Source organism: Rosa chinensis, chromosome 2 (genome assembly GCF_002994745.2).
Source record: "Rosa chinensis cultivar Old Blush chromosome 2, RchiOBHm-V2, whole genome shotgun sequence".
Classification (NCBI taxonomy): domain Eukaryota; kingdom Viridiplantae; phylum Streptophyta; class Magnoliopsida; order Rosales; family Rosaceae; genus Rosa; species Rosa chinensis.
This window is the reverse complement of record NC_037089.1, coordinates 41852452-41871271: the sequence shown is the minus strand read 5'-3', so window position 1 is coordinate 41871271 and position 18820 is coordinate 41852452. Positions and strand designations below refer to the sequence as shown.

At 37.4% G+C, this 18820-nt stretch overlaps 2 protein-coding genes across 2 annotated transcripts; one reads left to right on the top strand and one right to left on the bottom strand.

Annotated features, from left to right (window-relative positions):
• Positions 1–213: 213 nt before the first annotated feature.
• On the top strand, positions 214–3452 carry LOC112190200 (dnaJ homolog subfamily B member 13). The gene is made up of 3 exons (XM_024329623.2): positions 214–477; positions 1118–1512; positions 2773–3452. The coding sequence occupies exons 1-3, from the start codon at positions 313–315 to the stop codon at positions 3209–3211; spliced, it is 999 nt and encodes a 332-aa protein (XP_024185391.1). The 5' UTR covers positions 214–312; the 3' UTR covers positions 3212–3452.
• Positions 3453–3682: 230 nt separating this feature from the next.
• Positions 3683–18473, bottom strand: LOC112190199 (homeobox-DDT domain protein RLT2-like). Its single transcript, XM_024329622.2, is given in 19 exon segments — positions 3683–4804; positions 5521–5787; positions 6422–6526; positions 6611–7237; positions 7630–8187; positions 8272–8964; positions 9037–9246; positions 10437–10592; positions 10691–10843; positions 10994–11080; positions 11989–12089; positions 14053–14275; positions 14348–14373; positions 14376–14511; positions 14589–14678; positions 14755–15180; positions 16025–16110; positions 17588–17926; positions 18016–18473. Coding segments are annotated over 19 exon segments (5193 nt in total). The 5' UTR covers positions 18140–18473; the 3' UTR covers positions 3683–4018.
• Positions 18474–18820: the final 347 nt, after the last annotated feature.

Here is an 18820-nt window from a genome sequence, read left to right as displayed (position 1 = left end):
GTAAGAAAAAAATTTCTAGAACTAGAGTAAAAGGACAAAAGCCCTAAAATTAACTTGTCTGCTTGACCAAAAAGAAAAAAAAGCATGTTATAAAGTTGAAAAAAAATTAAAAATGCCATGATCAGCGGGCTGTGGGAGGGCTTTCGACATATTTCTGGAACCTTCCACACTATTCTCAAGGCATCAAAACTAGTACACAATCCTTCCGAAGCAGACACCAAATCGATAAGAAACTAGCCACCACACAATTCCTTCAAGAAAAAGCACAAAACCCAGAAGGGTCTAAAGCTCAGAGGTTTAGAGGGTGCAACAATGGGAGTGGACTACTACAAGATACTCCAGGTCGATAAGAACGCAAAAGATGAGGATTTGAAGAAGGCTTATCGGAAGCTCGCCATGAAATGGCATCCCGACAAGAATCCCAATAACAAGAAACAAGCCGAAGCCAAGTTCAAAGAAGTTTCGGAAGCCTATGAGGTATCTCTTAACTTCAATGTTCCCCTACTTATCTATTTCTTCCTGTATTTATGGTTTTAGAATTTCATGTTCATGTACTCGGGTATTTGAAATTATTGCCTATCCATTTTGTTGTTTATGATTACCCATTGCCAATCGATGATAGATTGACGCACTCAGATTCAAGACCCCTTATTGCTACTTTAGATTTGCAGAGGTTGTTAAGATTGGTGTGTGCTGTGTTATTAATCAGTATTGAAAGCATTACACATTGGATTGACTATAGGTGCTACATCTATGCACTGATTGGTTCGAATAGGTATTAGGCCTTGCCAAATCCAAAACGAAAATCGGTTTTGTGATTGAGGTACTAGTTAACAAACTGAAATTTTCGGTATTTGATAGTATCGCCAATTTTGGTACATCTGTACTTGGACATATTAATACCGGTTCTTTGCATTCTAGAGTATCATAATTCTATCATCTGACTTCAACATTTAACGGTGTCAAAATTCGGTTTTTGGGTTTTCTGTATGCATTGTTGGTGATACGCTGATACCAAACGAAATCAATTCAGTGACCAAGCACAACCCTTTGTAGTTACTAGTTACTAGTGCTAAAGCTTCTGGATTTCATTCATTTTATATTGGCATTCTTGTAGGTTCTGAGTGATCCCCAGAAAAGAGCAGTGTATGATCAGTATGGTGAAGAGGGGCTAAAGGGTCAAGTGCCACCTTCTGACTTTGGAGGAGCTTCCTACTTCTCAACTGGAAATGGGCCAACAGCGTTTCATTTTAATCCTCGAAATGCAGACGACATATTTGCCGAGTTTTTTGGCACGAGAGGGGGAGGGTTTTCAAGTAGCTTGTTTGGTGATAGTAGCTTCTTTGGTGACAATGCATTTGCTTTTAGAGAAGGTGGAGGTGGTTCAATGAAATACGGTGGTCCTCGCAAAGCCTCTCCAATTGAGAACAGATTGTCTTGTAGCCTTGAAGAGCTTTACAAAGGAACTAGCAAGAAGATGAAGATATCCAGATATATTGCTGACACCAGTGGGTGAGTAACTATCCATTCATGTATCTTTTATGCTCTGTTAGGAACTTTTGGCTCTCTGACTGTAACATGTGAATTTGGTTTGCTAGTACTTGCTGTTTTGGAGTTATATAGTTCCTTAGTTTTTCTTTTCTTATTCTTTTTCTCTTCTTTTTTTTGTTTTTTGTTTTGTTTTTGTTTTTAGTAAGGGTTTTTGGTTTTACTAGAGTTTTATTTGTCTTCTCCATTCAAGATGACAGTTGAATGTGTGTGTGAAATGTGAACTTTACACTCTTGCTAGGAAGATACTCATTAAACAGCTAAAGAGTAATTGCTTCTCATACTATAGATAATCAACACTAATCAAGTAATTCTGTTTTATCAACCTGGAAAAGCATGTCTATTTGGTAACCCTTTGGACTTTGGATAGGTGCTTCTGTCTTCTTATGCACAAGAAAGCTCAAGGCTTTCTGTAATTTAAAAGAAAATACTGCTTTGCCATTCTTGAAGTTTTAATTATCCACAGATGAATGTATGATGGATCTTATCTTCCTTTGTTGTTTATATACTAGGCTATTTTTATTTCACATGAAGTTGTTATTTATATTATTATCTAATTGTTCAATTCACATTTAAGTATCTAACTATGGGATTCTTTGTGCGTGTATTTTTTTTATTTTTTATTATTGAATAAGAATGGGATTATGTTCTATCGATCTTTTCTTACAATATGGTTTGCACACTCAGTCTCATATAAATGACAAGAAAATAGAATAAGTTGCTATTACATGGTAATTTTTTTTCTTGGTCAATTTGTTAATATTTCTGACTGGGTCTGAATAAGAAGCTTTATGAATTGAGAGAGGTATGCCTTAGTAAGCAATAATGTTGTAGACTTGTAGATGTAGTAGTTGTCAGCTACTGAAGCGATATTCGATCAGCAGAGTATTAGTACTTATTTTCAGTTGAGTGCATCTATTACAGGCTTATGTCATTCGAAGCACAGAATTCAGTACTCTTTAGCTGAGTAGCTGAGTTTCTTCTTGAGAACTCAACTATTGGGCTTCCCAATTGAATATAAATTTTCCAAAGCATCTTACTTGTAATGTCGTCCTACAGTGAGTTAGCAATTTAGTTTGTCATGGAAAGATCAAGTTATTGTAGGTTAAAGAAATTCTTAAATGCTGACTAATCATGCATCGTCATTATGTTCATATGTTCTTTCTGTTCAAGTAACTTACCAGAGGTGGAGGAAATTATGTCGCACAATTATTGTGGATGCAGGAAGGGCATGGAGGTGGAGGAAATTCTGACCATTGACATAAAACCTGGCTGGAAGAAGGGTACTAAAATTACCTTTCCAGAGAAAGGAAATGAACAGCCAAATGTTATTCCTGCAGATCTTGTTTTCATTATTGACGAGAAGCCACACAGTGTGTTCACTCGTGATGGAAATGACTTGATAGTGACACAGAATATATCTTTGGTCGAGGCTCTTACTGGCTGCACTGTCAACCTCACCACCCTGGATGGTAGGAGATTAACCATCCCAGTCAATAATGTAGTTCATCCAAGCTATGAGGAGGTTGTTCTAGGGGAAGGAATGCCAATCCAGAAAGAACCCACCAAAAGAGGCAAGCTGAGAATAAAATTCAACATCAAGTTCCCAACAAGGTTGACAGCAGAGCAGAAGGCTGGAATCAAGAAGCTTTTAGGATACTGAAATTAATCCTGGTGTTCAGAAACTTGAATCCCTCGTAGACCTCTCATGGACATAACTACGACTCTACGGGTTTATGTTCCAAGTCTGAGAGGTTTACTCACTTCCAACTATCAGCTTGGTTTTGATAATACCATTTCCTACTTTGTGCTTTTAGGTTTTATAGTGAATTTGCCTCAAAGTTATTACTCATCGAATGACGATTACTTGTCAAGTATTATTTAGCCTTGTTTTATTTTGTTAATCCTTGGTGTGGTTTTGGCTGGATTTAGTTGTGACAACTATTCTTGCCCTCGGTCTAAACAACAAACCTCCCTATAATGTGACCTGCAAACAGACAATGGCCAGTTGAACAGCATTGACCGCTCATGTCAACCGCCGTATCAGCCGCCTCATTACAGATCTTAATAAACCGGCGTTAACCATCTCAGATGATTAGTAATTTCTACCTTGTACAGTGTTTCGCTCCAAATATGCTAACTAACTGATTTGAACTTCATTGTAATTTAATTTCAACTAAAAAAACAGAAAAATTGAAGTCCAATCATCGGGTTTGATCTGTTTGATAACAGTTTGACGCCTAAACTCTGTTTGACTTGGTTCATCTTTTCTACAGATAAAAAATTATGACCGAAGTTCGCTTAAGATGCATACTATTGCATTAGTAGGGTACCCTAGTTAACCCACTTGATCATTTAAGTTAATGAACAAGGAGGAGCAATCTGCCCTGTACCAATACATAGTTGGACTACAGGGAAGCCGTTAACCAAAACTTAATTTAAGAATTCTTTCTACAAGTTTCATGTCAGTTTAGTCACTATAGTCTGAAGACGAAGATCTGGTACCTTCACCAAGTTCCATGTCTTGCTGTCCATCATCAGCTATGTGTTCCTCTTCATCCCACTCTCCATTGATATATCTTGCACCATCAAAATCCGAATCCTGTGCTCCTTCACCTTCATCGTCATCCACCTCATTGTCGACATCATCTTCATCACCCTCCATGTTATATTCGCCTCCCTCCAATAAGTCATCAGACTTGCCATTGAAGCCACCGGCATAGTCATCCACATGCACATGATCAAATTCATCTCCTGATGCATCCCCATTTTCCACTTCATACTCTGACCTTCCAGAACCGCTTGCATTTTCTGCCGCAGTTTCACCTACGTTCCAATTCTCCTCAACCAAGTCATCTGGTGATTTATAATAGACACTGTCTTTGGGGCCAGTTCTCTCCCCACCGATCTTAATTATCCTGTTAAACGTTGTCTCCTTGCCTCTAATGCTCCGATTTCCACGCTTTCGCCCTCCTCGTCCACGTGGTCTGCCTTTCCATTTCAGTACTTGCACCTGTACTAATTTATCTTTGGCTGTAACTCTACTCTTCTTCCTAGGATTGCCCCTTAAACCAATTGCCTTTTTTGGCACTCGCCTACCACCAGTTCGACCACGGCCTCGTCCATGGCCAGAGCCGGTAAGTCCACTCCCCAGATACTCCCAGTGGCCTTCTTTAGAATCTTCAGATTGATGTGGAGTTCCCGAGATCTCCTCATTCTTGGAACTTTTCATGACAGCAGATCTTGTTGGAAGCTTCTGAAATAAAGAGTAAAGGATCAGCAAAACATCCAACTGAGTAGTAATAGAAGTTCGAGTCATTAATGGAAAATATATCTACTTGGTTAGGTAACAAATTCATGATAAATCTTTGTCTACTTGGTTACATAACAAATTCTTTAGATATATCTACTTGAGGAAACACATTTACGACTTCCTCAAAACCATGTAATATAGTTACTATTACACCAGGAATGAACTCTGTGAAGGACCAAGATATATTGTCTTGGTAGCATTTGAATCTCAACCTTGTGCTTAATTGTTTTCTTTGTTCTTTTTCTTTCTCAGCAAGCTTATACCAAACCCAAAGTCCAATCAACATCTCTTATTATTTTGGTCAAATAGACATATATTTCTCTAGAAGCCTATTTTGGTCAAATGGAATGCAGGAGAGAGTACATTCTCCCAAGAGACATTATCAGGATCACTGACCAGCAAATAAGTATATGGATATCAAATATATTGCAGTTGATTACAGTTGCTTTCTTTATTTCCACTTCAAGTGCGCATACACATCTATCTTCTATTGACAAAACCTGAATGCTTAATGGCCAGGAGAAAATTACTCACTTGATTAGGGAACACAACATCTGCATGCACTAGCCAAGTGATTCATTCCTCCTCATTATACCCATTCCGGATTATTTTCTAAAATAAATTATATGATATTAAATTATTAATATGATATCACTTACTTTAAAATCCCCAGATTCCTTGTCCTTCTGAGTCATCATCAGCTTCTGCTGTAGCATGTTTGAGATGGCCGCATCAAACTCCATGAGCCTAAGAGCCACAGCAGCTGTTGTAAGTGGTACCCATGGAAGCACAGCAACGCTATCAGGAGAAGAAGAATTGCTAGTAACATGTCCTTTTTCATTTGAGGAATATAGCAGCTCACCGGTAGTCTCAAAGTTTGAAGATAAATATTCTATCTTTACAGCACTCTCCAACGATGCCAGAACCTGAAAAAAATATATATAAAAAGAAAAGAAAATTACTCAAGGCGCTCTACATGGTTCAGACTAGCACATGTTGTGCAAAAAAATTTTCTGCAACTCATAATTAAGAAATAAAACTAGAAATCTGTTATTCTTTGACAGTTATTATGGTAATTTTGTTGTCAAATGCCATGTAACGCTTATGCTGGTCAAGTGATTATAATGACATTCCCAATACCAACACAGGGAACTTCCATCACCTAAATGAAGGGATATGTGAACTGGACCAAATTGCAACATTTAATAAATTTTGAAACTACGAAAGTCCAAAGTGTAGGATACTAAAAATGTTACCTCTGACTCTGATTAAAAGAATCATCTTTAACAAGCTTACAGAGGCAAGGTTAAAGAGAATGGAATGATGGGGCAGGCTACTAAAACTCTCCAAAAATAAATTGTTATTGCTTCCCAAAGTATTAAAGCCAATAGCATTCTCAATTCTGTAGAAATTATTGTGTTTGAAAATTACTGGATGTAAACCTCCACTATGCATCGAGTCACTGACCTCTTAATAGTGCCTCTCTACATCTTTTTTACACATGTTCCAAAAGAAAAAGAAAAAGTTTTTCATTAATAGGGAGCAATGCCAATTTGTAACCTGGAGAAGGTCTTCAGCTGTTGACGAGGAATGTAACTTTCTACCCCAAGATTTACGGTTCATGTCGGTCCAAAGAGGTTGAAGAGCTTCTAATGGAACAGAAACCTATCATATGGTGTCAAAAATTATTATAGATATAGAAGTACAATGAACTGCAGATTATAAAGCAAGAATGTCAAAAGCAGTTACCTCAGTCAAAGCTAATAGCACCTTCAGCAACCTGATCCTAAGGGGAGAAGAACTCGAGCCACGTAAATTACAATCAGAATTCAACTTCAGTTTCTCTTTACACAGTACCACATGTTGTGAAAAATCTATTTCGCCCTTGCCAAAAGTTCTATGGCAAGAATGACAGTGATTCTCTTCAAAATAAAAAATTCCACGACAAGAATTGCAGATGTCCAGTAGCTGGGGACACCTTTTTTCCCCATTTTTGTCAGCACATAATATTGAAGAACCAACACTTTCTTTCAAAATCCACCTCTCCAGATCTTGATATCTGTTTAAAGCACCAGTTTTCTCAGTTTCGTTCTTTCCTAGCTCAATTGAAAAAGTCATTGAGCTCTCCAACATATCGGAGTCAGCAACAGAAACAGAGCTGGTAGGGCTATCCGTACCACCACTGCAATCATAACCAGAAGGCATTTCAACATCTTCTGTTTTAGCAGTGTCTTTGATATGCCTCCCCCGGTTAGAATGCAACTTGTTTCTTCTAACAGTTTCCTTGAAGAATATTTCAGTCTTCTGCAACATTGTCTGCAAATGGGATTCCCTATTCCCACGCACATCCAAAGATGCCAAAAGACCATCAAAGCCCTGCATCCAGACTGTACGAAATGAAACCCCACATGATAAAATAAAAAATAAAAAAGAACAGATGAATAAATAACTAAGTAAAAGACTAAAAACAGCAGATAAAAGAAATTAGTGGAAACAAAGAATCCAATAGGTCACTGTTTCACATAATAGCCTTTCATATCAACAAAACCTAGACGACATTATAAATTGCAATAGCTCTGCAACGTGGAACAGATATGCAAAAGTCCAAAATAGCTTATAATTCTTTATTTAGAATTCATAATATAATCTAGGACAAACAAACATTGGGAAGACAGAGACTCTTAAAGCAAGCTGGAGTAGGGGAAACCAATAGTAGATGCACAATATATACTTGACAGAACACATAATGCACACCTAGAGAAAACTACCTCTTCAGAATCAATAAGCCTCCAACGACCGTCATGCAGCTCAACAAAGATCCTGCCACAACCAGGATCATTTCGAGAGGCAGATGTAATAAACTGCCAGTATCTATTATGCCTACGATCCTGACCAAGAGGCAATGATCGATAAACATACATCTCCTCTGCTTTGTGACCAATATAAGATTTTAATTGTTTGTGCGACTTATCAGCAATAAGACCGGGTTGCTGAAATGGGTGATTGTCTGGACCAACAGAGTACTCCTGCATTTGGAGGTTTCGTACAGAAGGAAAACTGTTGATATAATTTTGCTCATTTTGTGGATCAACCATCTGCTCTTGCAGGACGGAAAGCTTCACCGTCGTCTCAATGTTTTTCTCATCAACGGTAGGAGATGGACTTTGCCTATTTTCTGAAGGAATTGTCAGGCTCTGCTCAGTCTTGTTCCCAATGAAAGGGGTATATTGCATTTTGATGACATGTTCTTCTTTTAGACGCCGTTTATCAACTTGCGCCACTGCCCACATTTGCTTCTTTAAAGCATTTGCAGCATCTAAACGTTCCTGAAAAGAGCTAACATTTCAAATACAAACACTAAACCTGCTTTGGCAAATTATCCAATTTCATGAATATGAAAGGTTAAATACCTCGAGAACAATTCGAATCGAGTTTCCTTCTATTGCCACACCAATTAATGCAGCAAGTGCATTGAGGCGCTCCTCAACACTAAGATCAGAGTACTCCCCTTCTGTAAGTCCTTGAACCCATGGCTCACCAGGGTTGCTATCATCAATCTCTGTATCTTCTTGATCATGATTAGCTACATTGTTGCAGATTCCTGCAGCGTCAACAGAATCCAAGGAACAACCAGCGTCTTCAACCTTGATGGACGCTTCAGAATTGATTGAAGGAATTCCTTCTGTGACATTCCTAAGGTCTCCTGGAGCTTTACTAACCTCGTAACTTCCTTTTCCACTTTCCAAAGATATTCCGTCACTGACTTTTCTTGCTTCTTCAGAATTCTGAGCTACTATCTTTGGATTTATTTCAGTGCCTAAATCATCAAACTCAGGATCCTCTACTGCATCACTTTCAGATTCTTCGTCTCTTTCAGCTTCATCAGCTCCTTCAACATCAAAAATCCTACTATTGAATATTTGAATTCTTTCTCTGGCTGCCGAAAGTACTGCCTCGGAATCACTTGTGTCCTTTCTGTAGGGAGCACGTACACAGTAAGTAGAAGGTGCAGTTCTCTCAAATAGTTTTGAGTCCCTAGACAAAGCAGCAGCTATCGAGGCTTCTGGTGTCTTGCTTGTTGTGAGATCCCGAAGTCCTGATTTCTTGAATAAATAAGCAAAAGAAGTTAAATACTAATCAAGCAAAAATGCAATAGTCATCACATCTTGAGTTACCTGAATCCTGTCTGCAACTTCTAATATGTTAAGGCCCTTGCTCCCCTCAAGAGAAAGAACATGAAATGCTGCGAACTTAACAGTGCCAGGAGTCAAGCAATGCCTTGATTTGCGAGGGTTAGAAAAACCCCTTTCTTGCATAATAGCGAAGGCATTTTTTACAGCTACTCCACTGCGTAAATTGGAAATTATATCCTTGACATCATTACCCTGCAATTGCATCCAGACATATATTACTAAGTCGAAAACGAAACAGTACTGTCGAAAAGATAAACATATCACAAGGTAAAGAACTCCTGGAGATTTGTGGGTTAGTATGTTTAAAGTCCTCAAGACTGCAGCAAAAATATGACATCATGAAAATTGATTCATAAAAATGGGGAAACCTTTTTTTTCTTTTTTTAACACAATATAGTACTCCTCTATATAAGTAGCCAAGCACCTTATACCAATGAAGACTAGAGTCACTAGACAACATTAGAAGCCGCTTCTTTTCTATCAACTGATTAAGTATTTTGATCTAAAACATTTTTTTGACTAAAGGACTATTTCATTAGCATAACAGAAGTAACAGAATGTACAAATATTCAGAAGCCAATCCCACGCCCCCAAAGCTCCAACCCCTCCTCATGTGCTTGGCTTATCCTTCTTTCTACCAACAACCTTTTGCTTTCATGCTGCTGGGATTACCTAACTTGAGTCAAATTCCCCAAACAACCTCAACCAGAATTTTAATGGTACAGGGAGGAAAGAAGCAAATGATATGCACTCTCACTGTGCCATATCGTGCACCAATCGGGAACTGGACAAAGTTGGATCTTCACTTTTGAATGAAATAACAAGCATTACCCTACCATGAGCAACCAACTCACGATTATCATATAACAGAAGGTAGCTTAGCCTTCAAATATCTTACAATAAAAGAGGTGTGGAACACCGAAACAGATTTGTTACCTAACTCTTTAAAGTATGACACAAAAGGAGATAGAAACAACCCAAGGACTCCAACTTCAACCTTCTACTATGTGGTCTAAAAAAAATATAAGTAAACCATCACTAGCAAACACAGCAAATAAGTAAGCTCTCAATTTCTTATCCCTATTAATTTCTTTTTCCAAAACTTAAAATTCTGCCTGTTTTACGATAAACCAAGACTATAAAGTGACCAGCCTGGTTTACCATTTGTAAACAGAAACAATTTAATGGAAGAGCATGAACAAAATCAATGAGTCAAAATTATCACAAATAACAAGTAAAATCCTTGTAAACACATTTGCAAGGTCCCCATTTTCCAATGTGTGATTTTCTTCATATTCTCAGAGAAGGCATCAAAAACAACTAGTTAAAGATTGAAAATGAAGCATAATAAAAACTGTCGGCCAGGTTAGAAAAAAAGTCACCTCATTGTCCTCATGAAGATAAGCTGGTTCAACATCCCTCTTCTTCAGTTGCGGTCCAAATCCTGCTGATACAGAAAATTGCCGCAATATTTCTGGCCATGTCAGTGGATTTAGGTTGCACTTCCAGCTTTTGATGTCAAATCCCCAAGCATATGCCTAAATCAACATGCCAAAGAAAAATGTTAATCCGAAAGAAAGAACCTAGCAGAAACCAAATTGAAATGCAGATCTACAATAACCGCAGAGTTTCTTACCCCTTCTACAATTTGAGGGTGACCGCCTCCAGGATTTGCAGCGCAGTTCTGATTAGCTCCCACCCCCATAGAGGGTATTCTTGCAACATCTTCAATGTCTTTAATGATGGATCTTAGAAGTGAAATATGTATCTCACCCAACAACCTAGAATCCTGAACATAAGAAAGCAAGTCTTACGTGAAACACACTTGCATAATAAAAAAAGATAAAAAATAAAAATAAAAAGGATAAGAACCATGGGCTCTCACCAAACCCATAACAGAAGCTAAAGATTTCAACCAAAAAAAAATAGCACAACTTACATAGTCATGAAAAGCTTGAACGAATTCATCGAGAGTAAATGGCCAAAGCCCAAGAACATCCACAAAAGTAATTAAGAATCTCCATGCCTAAACAATAAGCTTGGGTCAATAAATTGCAAGGTAAGAGTTTTTGTAATTATGGATAAAAACATCATTCGATTTCAAAACTGATAATATAGGCCATAGAAAGAAACAATTTGAATAAAACCAAAATAACCAATTACACAATTAGTCCTTTAACATTGTATTAGGTCCTCAATGGATTGGTAAAGAAACAATCAAGTACATGTGACAATTGTTGAAGTGATTAGGCCCTCAATAATGTTGTTTAAAAACATGACAATCATTGAAGTCATTAGCTATTAAGTAATTATGTTGTATGTGGGGTTGAACAAAGGGCTTTTATTCTTCATACAGAAACAGACCAACAGGTAGTGAAACTCTATGGTGTAACACTGATCTGTCAGAAGTGTGAGTAACACTGGCAACATTTAGGCCAATTGATAACTTTCATATGAATTTTATATTGCCAACCCTAGCCTTGGATCTTAGCATAGTGTTCCCAATATTTTAAGCCAAATCGATATGGACTATCATTCCATGAAAGTTCTAGTGAAGATATGTAAAAGATAAATACAAATCAATATAGGTCAGCGATACTGAGTTAACTTAATATTTCAAATACAGACAGTTGAGAGAAAATAAAATCAATATATCCAAATCAGAATCTCTAAAGATCTTAGATTGACTTGAAGTTGTGCATGATGAACATGATCAAAACACTAAATCCAAAGTACGATACATGAAAGGAAATCCTCCAAATAATTGACCTGCATACATCTGGTGTGTATGGTGTGTCCACTTACATCCAGAGCAAATATTCATGGGTCATTTCCTCCAAAAACGATGTGCAGAGAGAGAAGTTACATAATTCTAGTTAAGAGTCTAGTGGATCATCCAAGTCAGGAAAGCAAAAGAGACATAAGAACACTCACCATAAGAAGATTGCCAATGTTCTCCTCTGAATCTATCCAAGGTTGAATACCAAAAGGTTTTTTCAACTGCACAGATTTGGGTGGGAATGTACTCCGCATATCTAGCAATAGAAATTATATAAATAAATAAAGTCCTGTTAGATGATACATATAGAAAAGCCTCCATACTAACCAGGCATACAAAGCAAGATTAGGTGACTCAATGGCACTACAGAGGAGAAAAAGATTCAGGGACGGCAAATTATATAAATTTAAATCACAGCAAATAATGCACATTATTTGTCAGCATCAGAAACCTATTTAGTTCGGACAATATCAGATGACTTGTCTATATTTTGATTCTCAAATGAGTGCTACAATATGGCACCTTATGTGTTTTGATATTATTTTCTCTAGTATATTATACTATATGTCGCTAGGTATATGGGCATATTAACCGAATAAAAATCTTTTAGAGCAAAATATTTGTTTTCTTTTTCTTTCTTTGGTCTGGAAAATAAGAAACAGGTTTAAAAAAAGAATTCAAGAAGGCTAAAAGTATATATATCATTTGTGTTTTCTCATAACACAGTTTTAACGACCAAAATCCAAACATCAAAAAAATAAACAATCTCAGTATACTGTACAGTCATGATATAGTAGACAAATTTAGTATTATGAAAGTCCATTTCAATTTAAATTAAGAAATATAGATCAGCCTAAAAGTAGCCTATAAAATTTGTCTCACACAAACGACCACAAAGATGAGGATATCCAATAAAACCTTATATTATAAATGAGTCGTAGCAGGTCTATGCCTTCAATTGAGTCATCGATCATCCTCAATAGTTTCATCCATTTTAAATAAAACATTTTGATGAAAACAAATTAGACATGATCATACTCTCATATAGATTACAACAAGATTTTAGACATTTTCAAGTCACAATAGTTTATACACTAGACTCATGTAACTGTGCATATCTAAACTCATATATCTGTGCATATCTAAATTCTCGTTTCATTTAAAAAAAAATTGTATCTGGATAATCAATTAACTTTTTCTTTTTCTTTATGAGAAGAAAGGAACTAGGCAAATTGTGAGAAAGTACAAGCTTGGAGCAGAGGGACCACAACAATTTACAGGAACTAGCACAAATAAATAAATAGAATCAAAAGAAAACGGAAGTGAGCAGACCTAGAGGATGACTAACTAATCGCTCCATTCCAATTACACAAAATGGAAGACAGTTTTTCACTCTTAGAAGCCACTGAAACAGAAGCCCAGAAGGAAGACCAATGAACGATCTTTTCCCACAATTCCTCCACTTCAGCAATCTATGTTCCTCAATATCTTGGCAGTCTACAACTCTATATTGATGTTAAATTTTCTAAAACTTACTGTTCTTATACAATAACTCATTTTATTATATCAAGTATATATTAACCCACGTTTCTATAGTATTCTTCCAATCAAGAAATGTGGCTTCAAGAACTAGGGAACAAGGCAAATGTTACGCCATAGAAAACACAAGGACAACATTTCTCTACAGCAGACATTAAGTTTGAAGTTTGCAAACATCATTGGAGATCACCCCACAACGTAATGCAGTGATCCAAATTATCCAACTTTAGGTCCCATTTAAGGATCCTCATAGCCCAAAATATCAACAAAAAAAAAAAACAAAGATCAAATTGGAAACCAATTATTGATCCACCTGTGATAGATGGCAGTGTCTAAGAAATAATCAAATGGCTATCAAATTTTCAAGTTACTAATTTCTAGCAGAAAAGACTGTAAAAGGGAGACCTAAAAAATTAGGAACAGTTTAGATGAAAACAAAGTTATAATTGGACAATAATGTTTATACATAAAAAATTAAAAATTAAAGTTATGTGGATAGATCAATTATAGAGGATGGTTGCAAACTATAAATATATCTCTATATCACATGAACATTAACCTGGAGACATACTTTCGAACTCAATAAGACCTAACTCTTGTTACCACATAAAAAGGAAATAATTAACGGACTCCAGTAACAAAACAACATTGCATCCAACTTAAACATCAATTGGGGTTACCTCTAAATGATTCAAGATTTTGCAAGGTTTCATAATCAAGAGACAACATGGAAGGAAGCTCCTTGCTTGATGCAGCTAACTCCATGAGTTCCAGGCATTCATCCTCAATGAGTTCCATTGATTCTTTAGCATTTTTACGAGCAATAGCTCTCTCATTAGCAGCTTTAAGCCTTGCTGCCTCTTTCTCTCTGCGTAATTCTTCTTTTTGTCTCATTTTCTCTGCCTGAGAATATCAAGTTCACCTATAAGAAATCTTTATACTATAGAATAGCAGCCAAGAAGTAGGTTGACTTACTCTTATTGACTCCTTCTGTAAGAATTTTCCTTTCGCTCCAGTTCACGCCTTTGCTCCCTTAGGTATCTCTCCTCCTCTCTCTGCTTTTCACGCAATAGCCTTTCTTCTTCCTTCCTCCTCTCCCGATCAATCCTCTCCATTTCTTTCCTTATTTGCTCTTCTCTCTTAACATATCAAACAGGAAAAAAAAGATCAGCATATATAAAGTCCGCAAAACATGCATGATTGGTGAAGACCAAACCTTTCGTCTCAGGATATCTTGTTTTTCAAGCTCTTTACGTATCCTTTTCTCATGGGCTTCAACTTCCCGCATTATTCTTGCTTCTTCACTCTGCAAGAAGTAATAATAAGCTTGATATGATGATCAAAATTATAAAGTCATGAATACTGTGTAGAGCATTAGAGACCTTGTGCTTCCTTTCCAATCTTAAAACATCATCCTCGTCATGAGCCACACTTCTGGCAAATGGTATAAAAGGATTGTTCAGTTGATTAATTGGGTGAGCACTAAAATGAGCATCCATGGTAATATTCGTGAAGTTCTTTCCATGAACATTGCCATATTCTTCTGCAGCAGATGGCAAGAGGTGACCAGCCCTGCCTTGCTGTGACAAAAGATTTAGCCCAGCCATCTGGCTTTGAAATCGATATACAGTGGGCACTTGTTCATTACCATGAATGAACGAGGACACAGTAGATAATGGAATCCTTGCATGGCGAGATTCAGTGGGTGAACCATAGTGGTGAGATGGGGCAGCCCTTTCATAAGTGTCTGTCCTAACAGTTGGCTTTTCTGGAAGAAACTGGTATTCATGGACAGTCCTTGAAGCACCCTGACAATGAACCAAGGTCACATATTAGCTGGTTAACCTTTTGCTTCTTGAGCAACAGATTTGAGTAAATCAAGAAATGCACAATTGTTCCATTAGGAGAAAATAACAGGGCATCAACAAAGGACCAAAGTAAAAAGCAAAAGAAAATCATTTCTATAAAATATTTTGAAGGGTGAAGAAATAATTAAATTACAGGAACTGAAACAATAGTACCAAAAATCTTCATTTACACAGAATTAACAGAGGAACCAATGACATAGTTGGAGAGAAGGAGAGTAACACCTTCAAGATTGGTGTTAGACAGTATTTTTAGTATTTACTGTATATAATATTAACTACTGGTATCAACAACTGTAGTTCAGGACTTCATATTGACCTTTTTGTCCTTGTACTATAAAATATTACCTCCTAAGAGATAGACACACAGAATTATAATCTTGTACAATATGAAAAATTTGACAGCATTTTTTTTTATTAAATAGAACCACAAAAGAGAAACAAACCAACAAACCCATGACTTTTAATGGCAAAACGCACAAATTCAGTGGATACAAGAAAACACGCCACTGGATTCTTTTTTTTTTAAGTCAAGTGTATCATGTATATTTGCAGAGCATATTAACTAACTAGCTTTGATAGGACATGAAATGAGAATGAACATCAGCAACAGAAATTAACACAATGACAACCAGCTTTGATAGGACATGAAATGAGAATGAAATTATCAAATCCATCAGCTACAAAGAATCAATATGGGGACAACCAACTTCGACTGAGAAGAAAGAGGAATTTTAGTATGAATTACATCAGCTACAGCCTTCATAACAGAATCAGAAATACAAACCTTAATTGGTTTAGCATTAGATTGCTCATATATATTTGCAGAATATGGCCATCCCGATTGCTTCTGCTGCCCAACAGTTGCCACTCCTATATGATTTATATAAAGGGTTTCGGGGGTTACTCATTACAAAGTACTGTAACTCACAAAACGATGCAATCAACCACACATGTCCAGAAATACGAGTAGAAAGAGAATGTAAGAAAAAATGAATAAAAAATACGAACATGTCAAACGAGCATTAAGTCCCAATAATATTGGTTTTCATACAGCATGTGTCCACCCTATTTCTTCGTATTAAATCAGTGCACAGAGGGGAGCATCATGCATTCTAATTCAAACAAGATGAATTTATTCTAGACATATATACGACGATCAAGTTAATCAACACCACCCACATAAGCAATAACGCACTTAATGTGAGATAAGGGAAAACACAATAAGAGAGGGAAGGGAGCTGTCTATCCTTGGAATCCACATTAGTAAACTTAAAGTGGATACAGAACCATCCAAATAAAACAGTTCCTCTTCAATTCAAATACCAACAGCTAGATCCGGCAGATCAGTTAGAATACGGTAACACTATAGAAGTACCTCATCTAATCCATGAAATAATAATAGGAAGAAGAATCCTTGCTAGTTATGGTTTACGAATTTGTATTGCAGAAAATGAGAGGTGCAGGAAATGACACCCAGCCGTGAACACAAGGCTGCGGTGACAGAACACTGGTTCCAAGACCAATGTGCTTTCGACAAACTCATGGACTCCATATGAAATGAAATAAATGAAGTAAAATTTTGAACGGGATAGAAACTACTAGCTTCATACCAGTAGGGTTTTAGGAATCACTCCTAGATATGGTTTAGAAATTAGAAAAATTATGTCCTCACACCCTCACACCAGCCTTTGGCATTACACTAAAGGTGTCTTGGAATCTCTCCAAGTCACTCCATGCCACACACAAGCAGAAAACCTCGAATGCTATTTTTCACTATTCACCTCCTTTCAAAACTTACAAAGTAGCCTTTCTATAGAGACATTGACACATGATTAATCGAAATCCCTCAAAATAATTCGGTTAGGAATTGTAAAAGATACAACTGATGCTCCTAGCACATGAACATTATGATAAACACCAATCAAAAGACAATAACCTAAAAGTGCATTTCTGCATTGCATTTATAACATAACTAAGCACAAACGCTTTATTATAAAGTGCTTAGTAATCAGATGTGCTTGTTTAATATAGTTTAATACTTGCCTGCGGCATCACATTTCATATCATCCATTTCCTCCATCAACCAGGAGTGGTTCTAAGTTCCGGCACTAATCCTATTGAAGTTGCATGGCACTAAATCTTGCTCATAACATCAATAAACATCACATCTCAACTAAGAAAGCAGTAATTATATGCCCGAATCACAGAGACATGCAAACAGCAAAAGAAAGTGCCCAGAAATCCACCGAGCAATTCTCAAGTAAAATAGCACTACTAATATACTACGTCTTTAATCAAACTACATTACTATAAGGACTAAGAAATGAAACCAAAAACCAAAATGTACCTACGGAGGAACCAAATGCGCCCGGTGGCAACGGATCAAACTCCAAGCCCAGTATCGGCCCGTCCTCCCTGAATGGCTCTCCCAGCTGCGCCTCCACAAAAGCAACAGCTCGAGCCTCTATTATCAACTGCTGCGGCGGCGGCTCACTCCCCGCCATTTCCTCAGAAACCACTCCAGTCGTTCCAGCCGGAGAGTCCTTCCTCTGCCGCTTCCCGGTCGTCGGCGTCGGCTTACGGTCCTTCAATCTCCGGTGGCAGAACCACATCTGTAGTTGCCTATCGGAAAGATCCAATTTCGCCGACAGCTCAGCTCTCACCGACTCCGACGGGTATTGCTCAGCTAAATCAAAATCCAAAACACACATTCGCATTCTCATTACACCATCCTCCACTAAAATAAACAAACAAATTCTCAAAACAAACAGAAACCTGCATAAGCTTGCTCAAGAACTTCCAACTGCGAACGAGTCTTCATTTTGCGCTTGGTTCTGATCTCCCCTTCCTGAGCCTGAGCCTCAGCTCTCGTCTTCTCTCCCTCCGAGCCAGTCTCCATGGCCTCACCTCAACCAAAGCATAAACCCTAGAAACCAAAGCTATCGAGAATCGAAGAAGCGGATGTGATTGATTGCGATGTGAGGTGAGATTTGGGGAACAACACCAAAAGCAACAACCATAAATAATTATAATTATAATTGAATTTAAAGAAGAAGAAGAAGAAGAAGAAAAAGCAACAGCGTTGGTGTCACTCATTTTCAATTTTAGTTAGCAATAATAATGGCTTCGTCTGCGTCAAATAAATTGGGTGGGGGAGATTTTTAAGATTTCCTATTGTATTTGTCAGATGCTTTTTTCGGAATTTGAGAGAGAGAGAGAGAGAGAGAGAGAGAGAGCTTGGATTCAACAAAAGGGCCTCTTTTCTGTTTCTGTTTCTATCTATAAGTTGGAAAATGTTTCTCGGGTTGTGCGTGCGTGCCATGTGGGGCCAGCGCTTGGATTCTAATTTTTGCGTTCCAGGAAAAGAAAAGTGGCTCCACGAAATTCAACGGTTTGCCTCGCGGGCTTTTGTTTTTGGTGGCGGATATCGGTTCTTCTAGTCAACTTCTGGGCGTGCTTTAGCATATCTTGTCTCGTCATCCGGTTGTACCTCTTGTCCTCCCCATATGGGGACTCGTTCTTCTCTTCTAGGAAAATCTCCCGTATACAAATAGAGACAATTAAAATCTCTTAAATTATT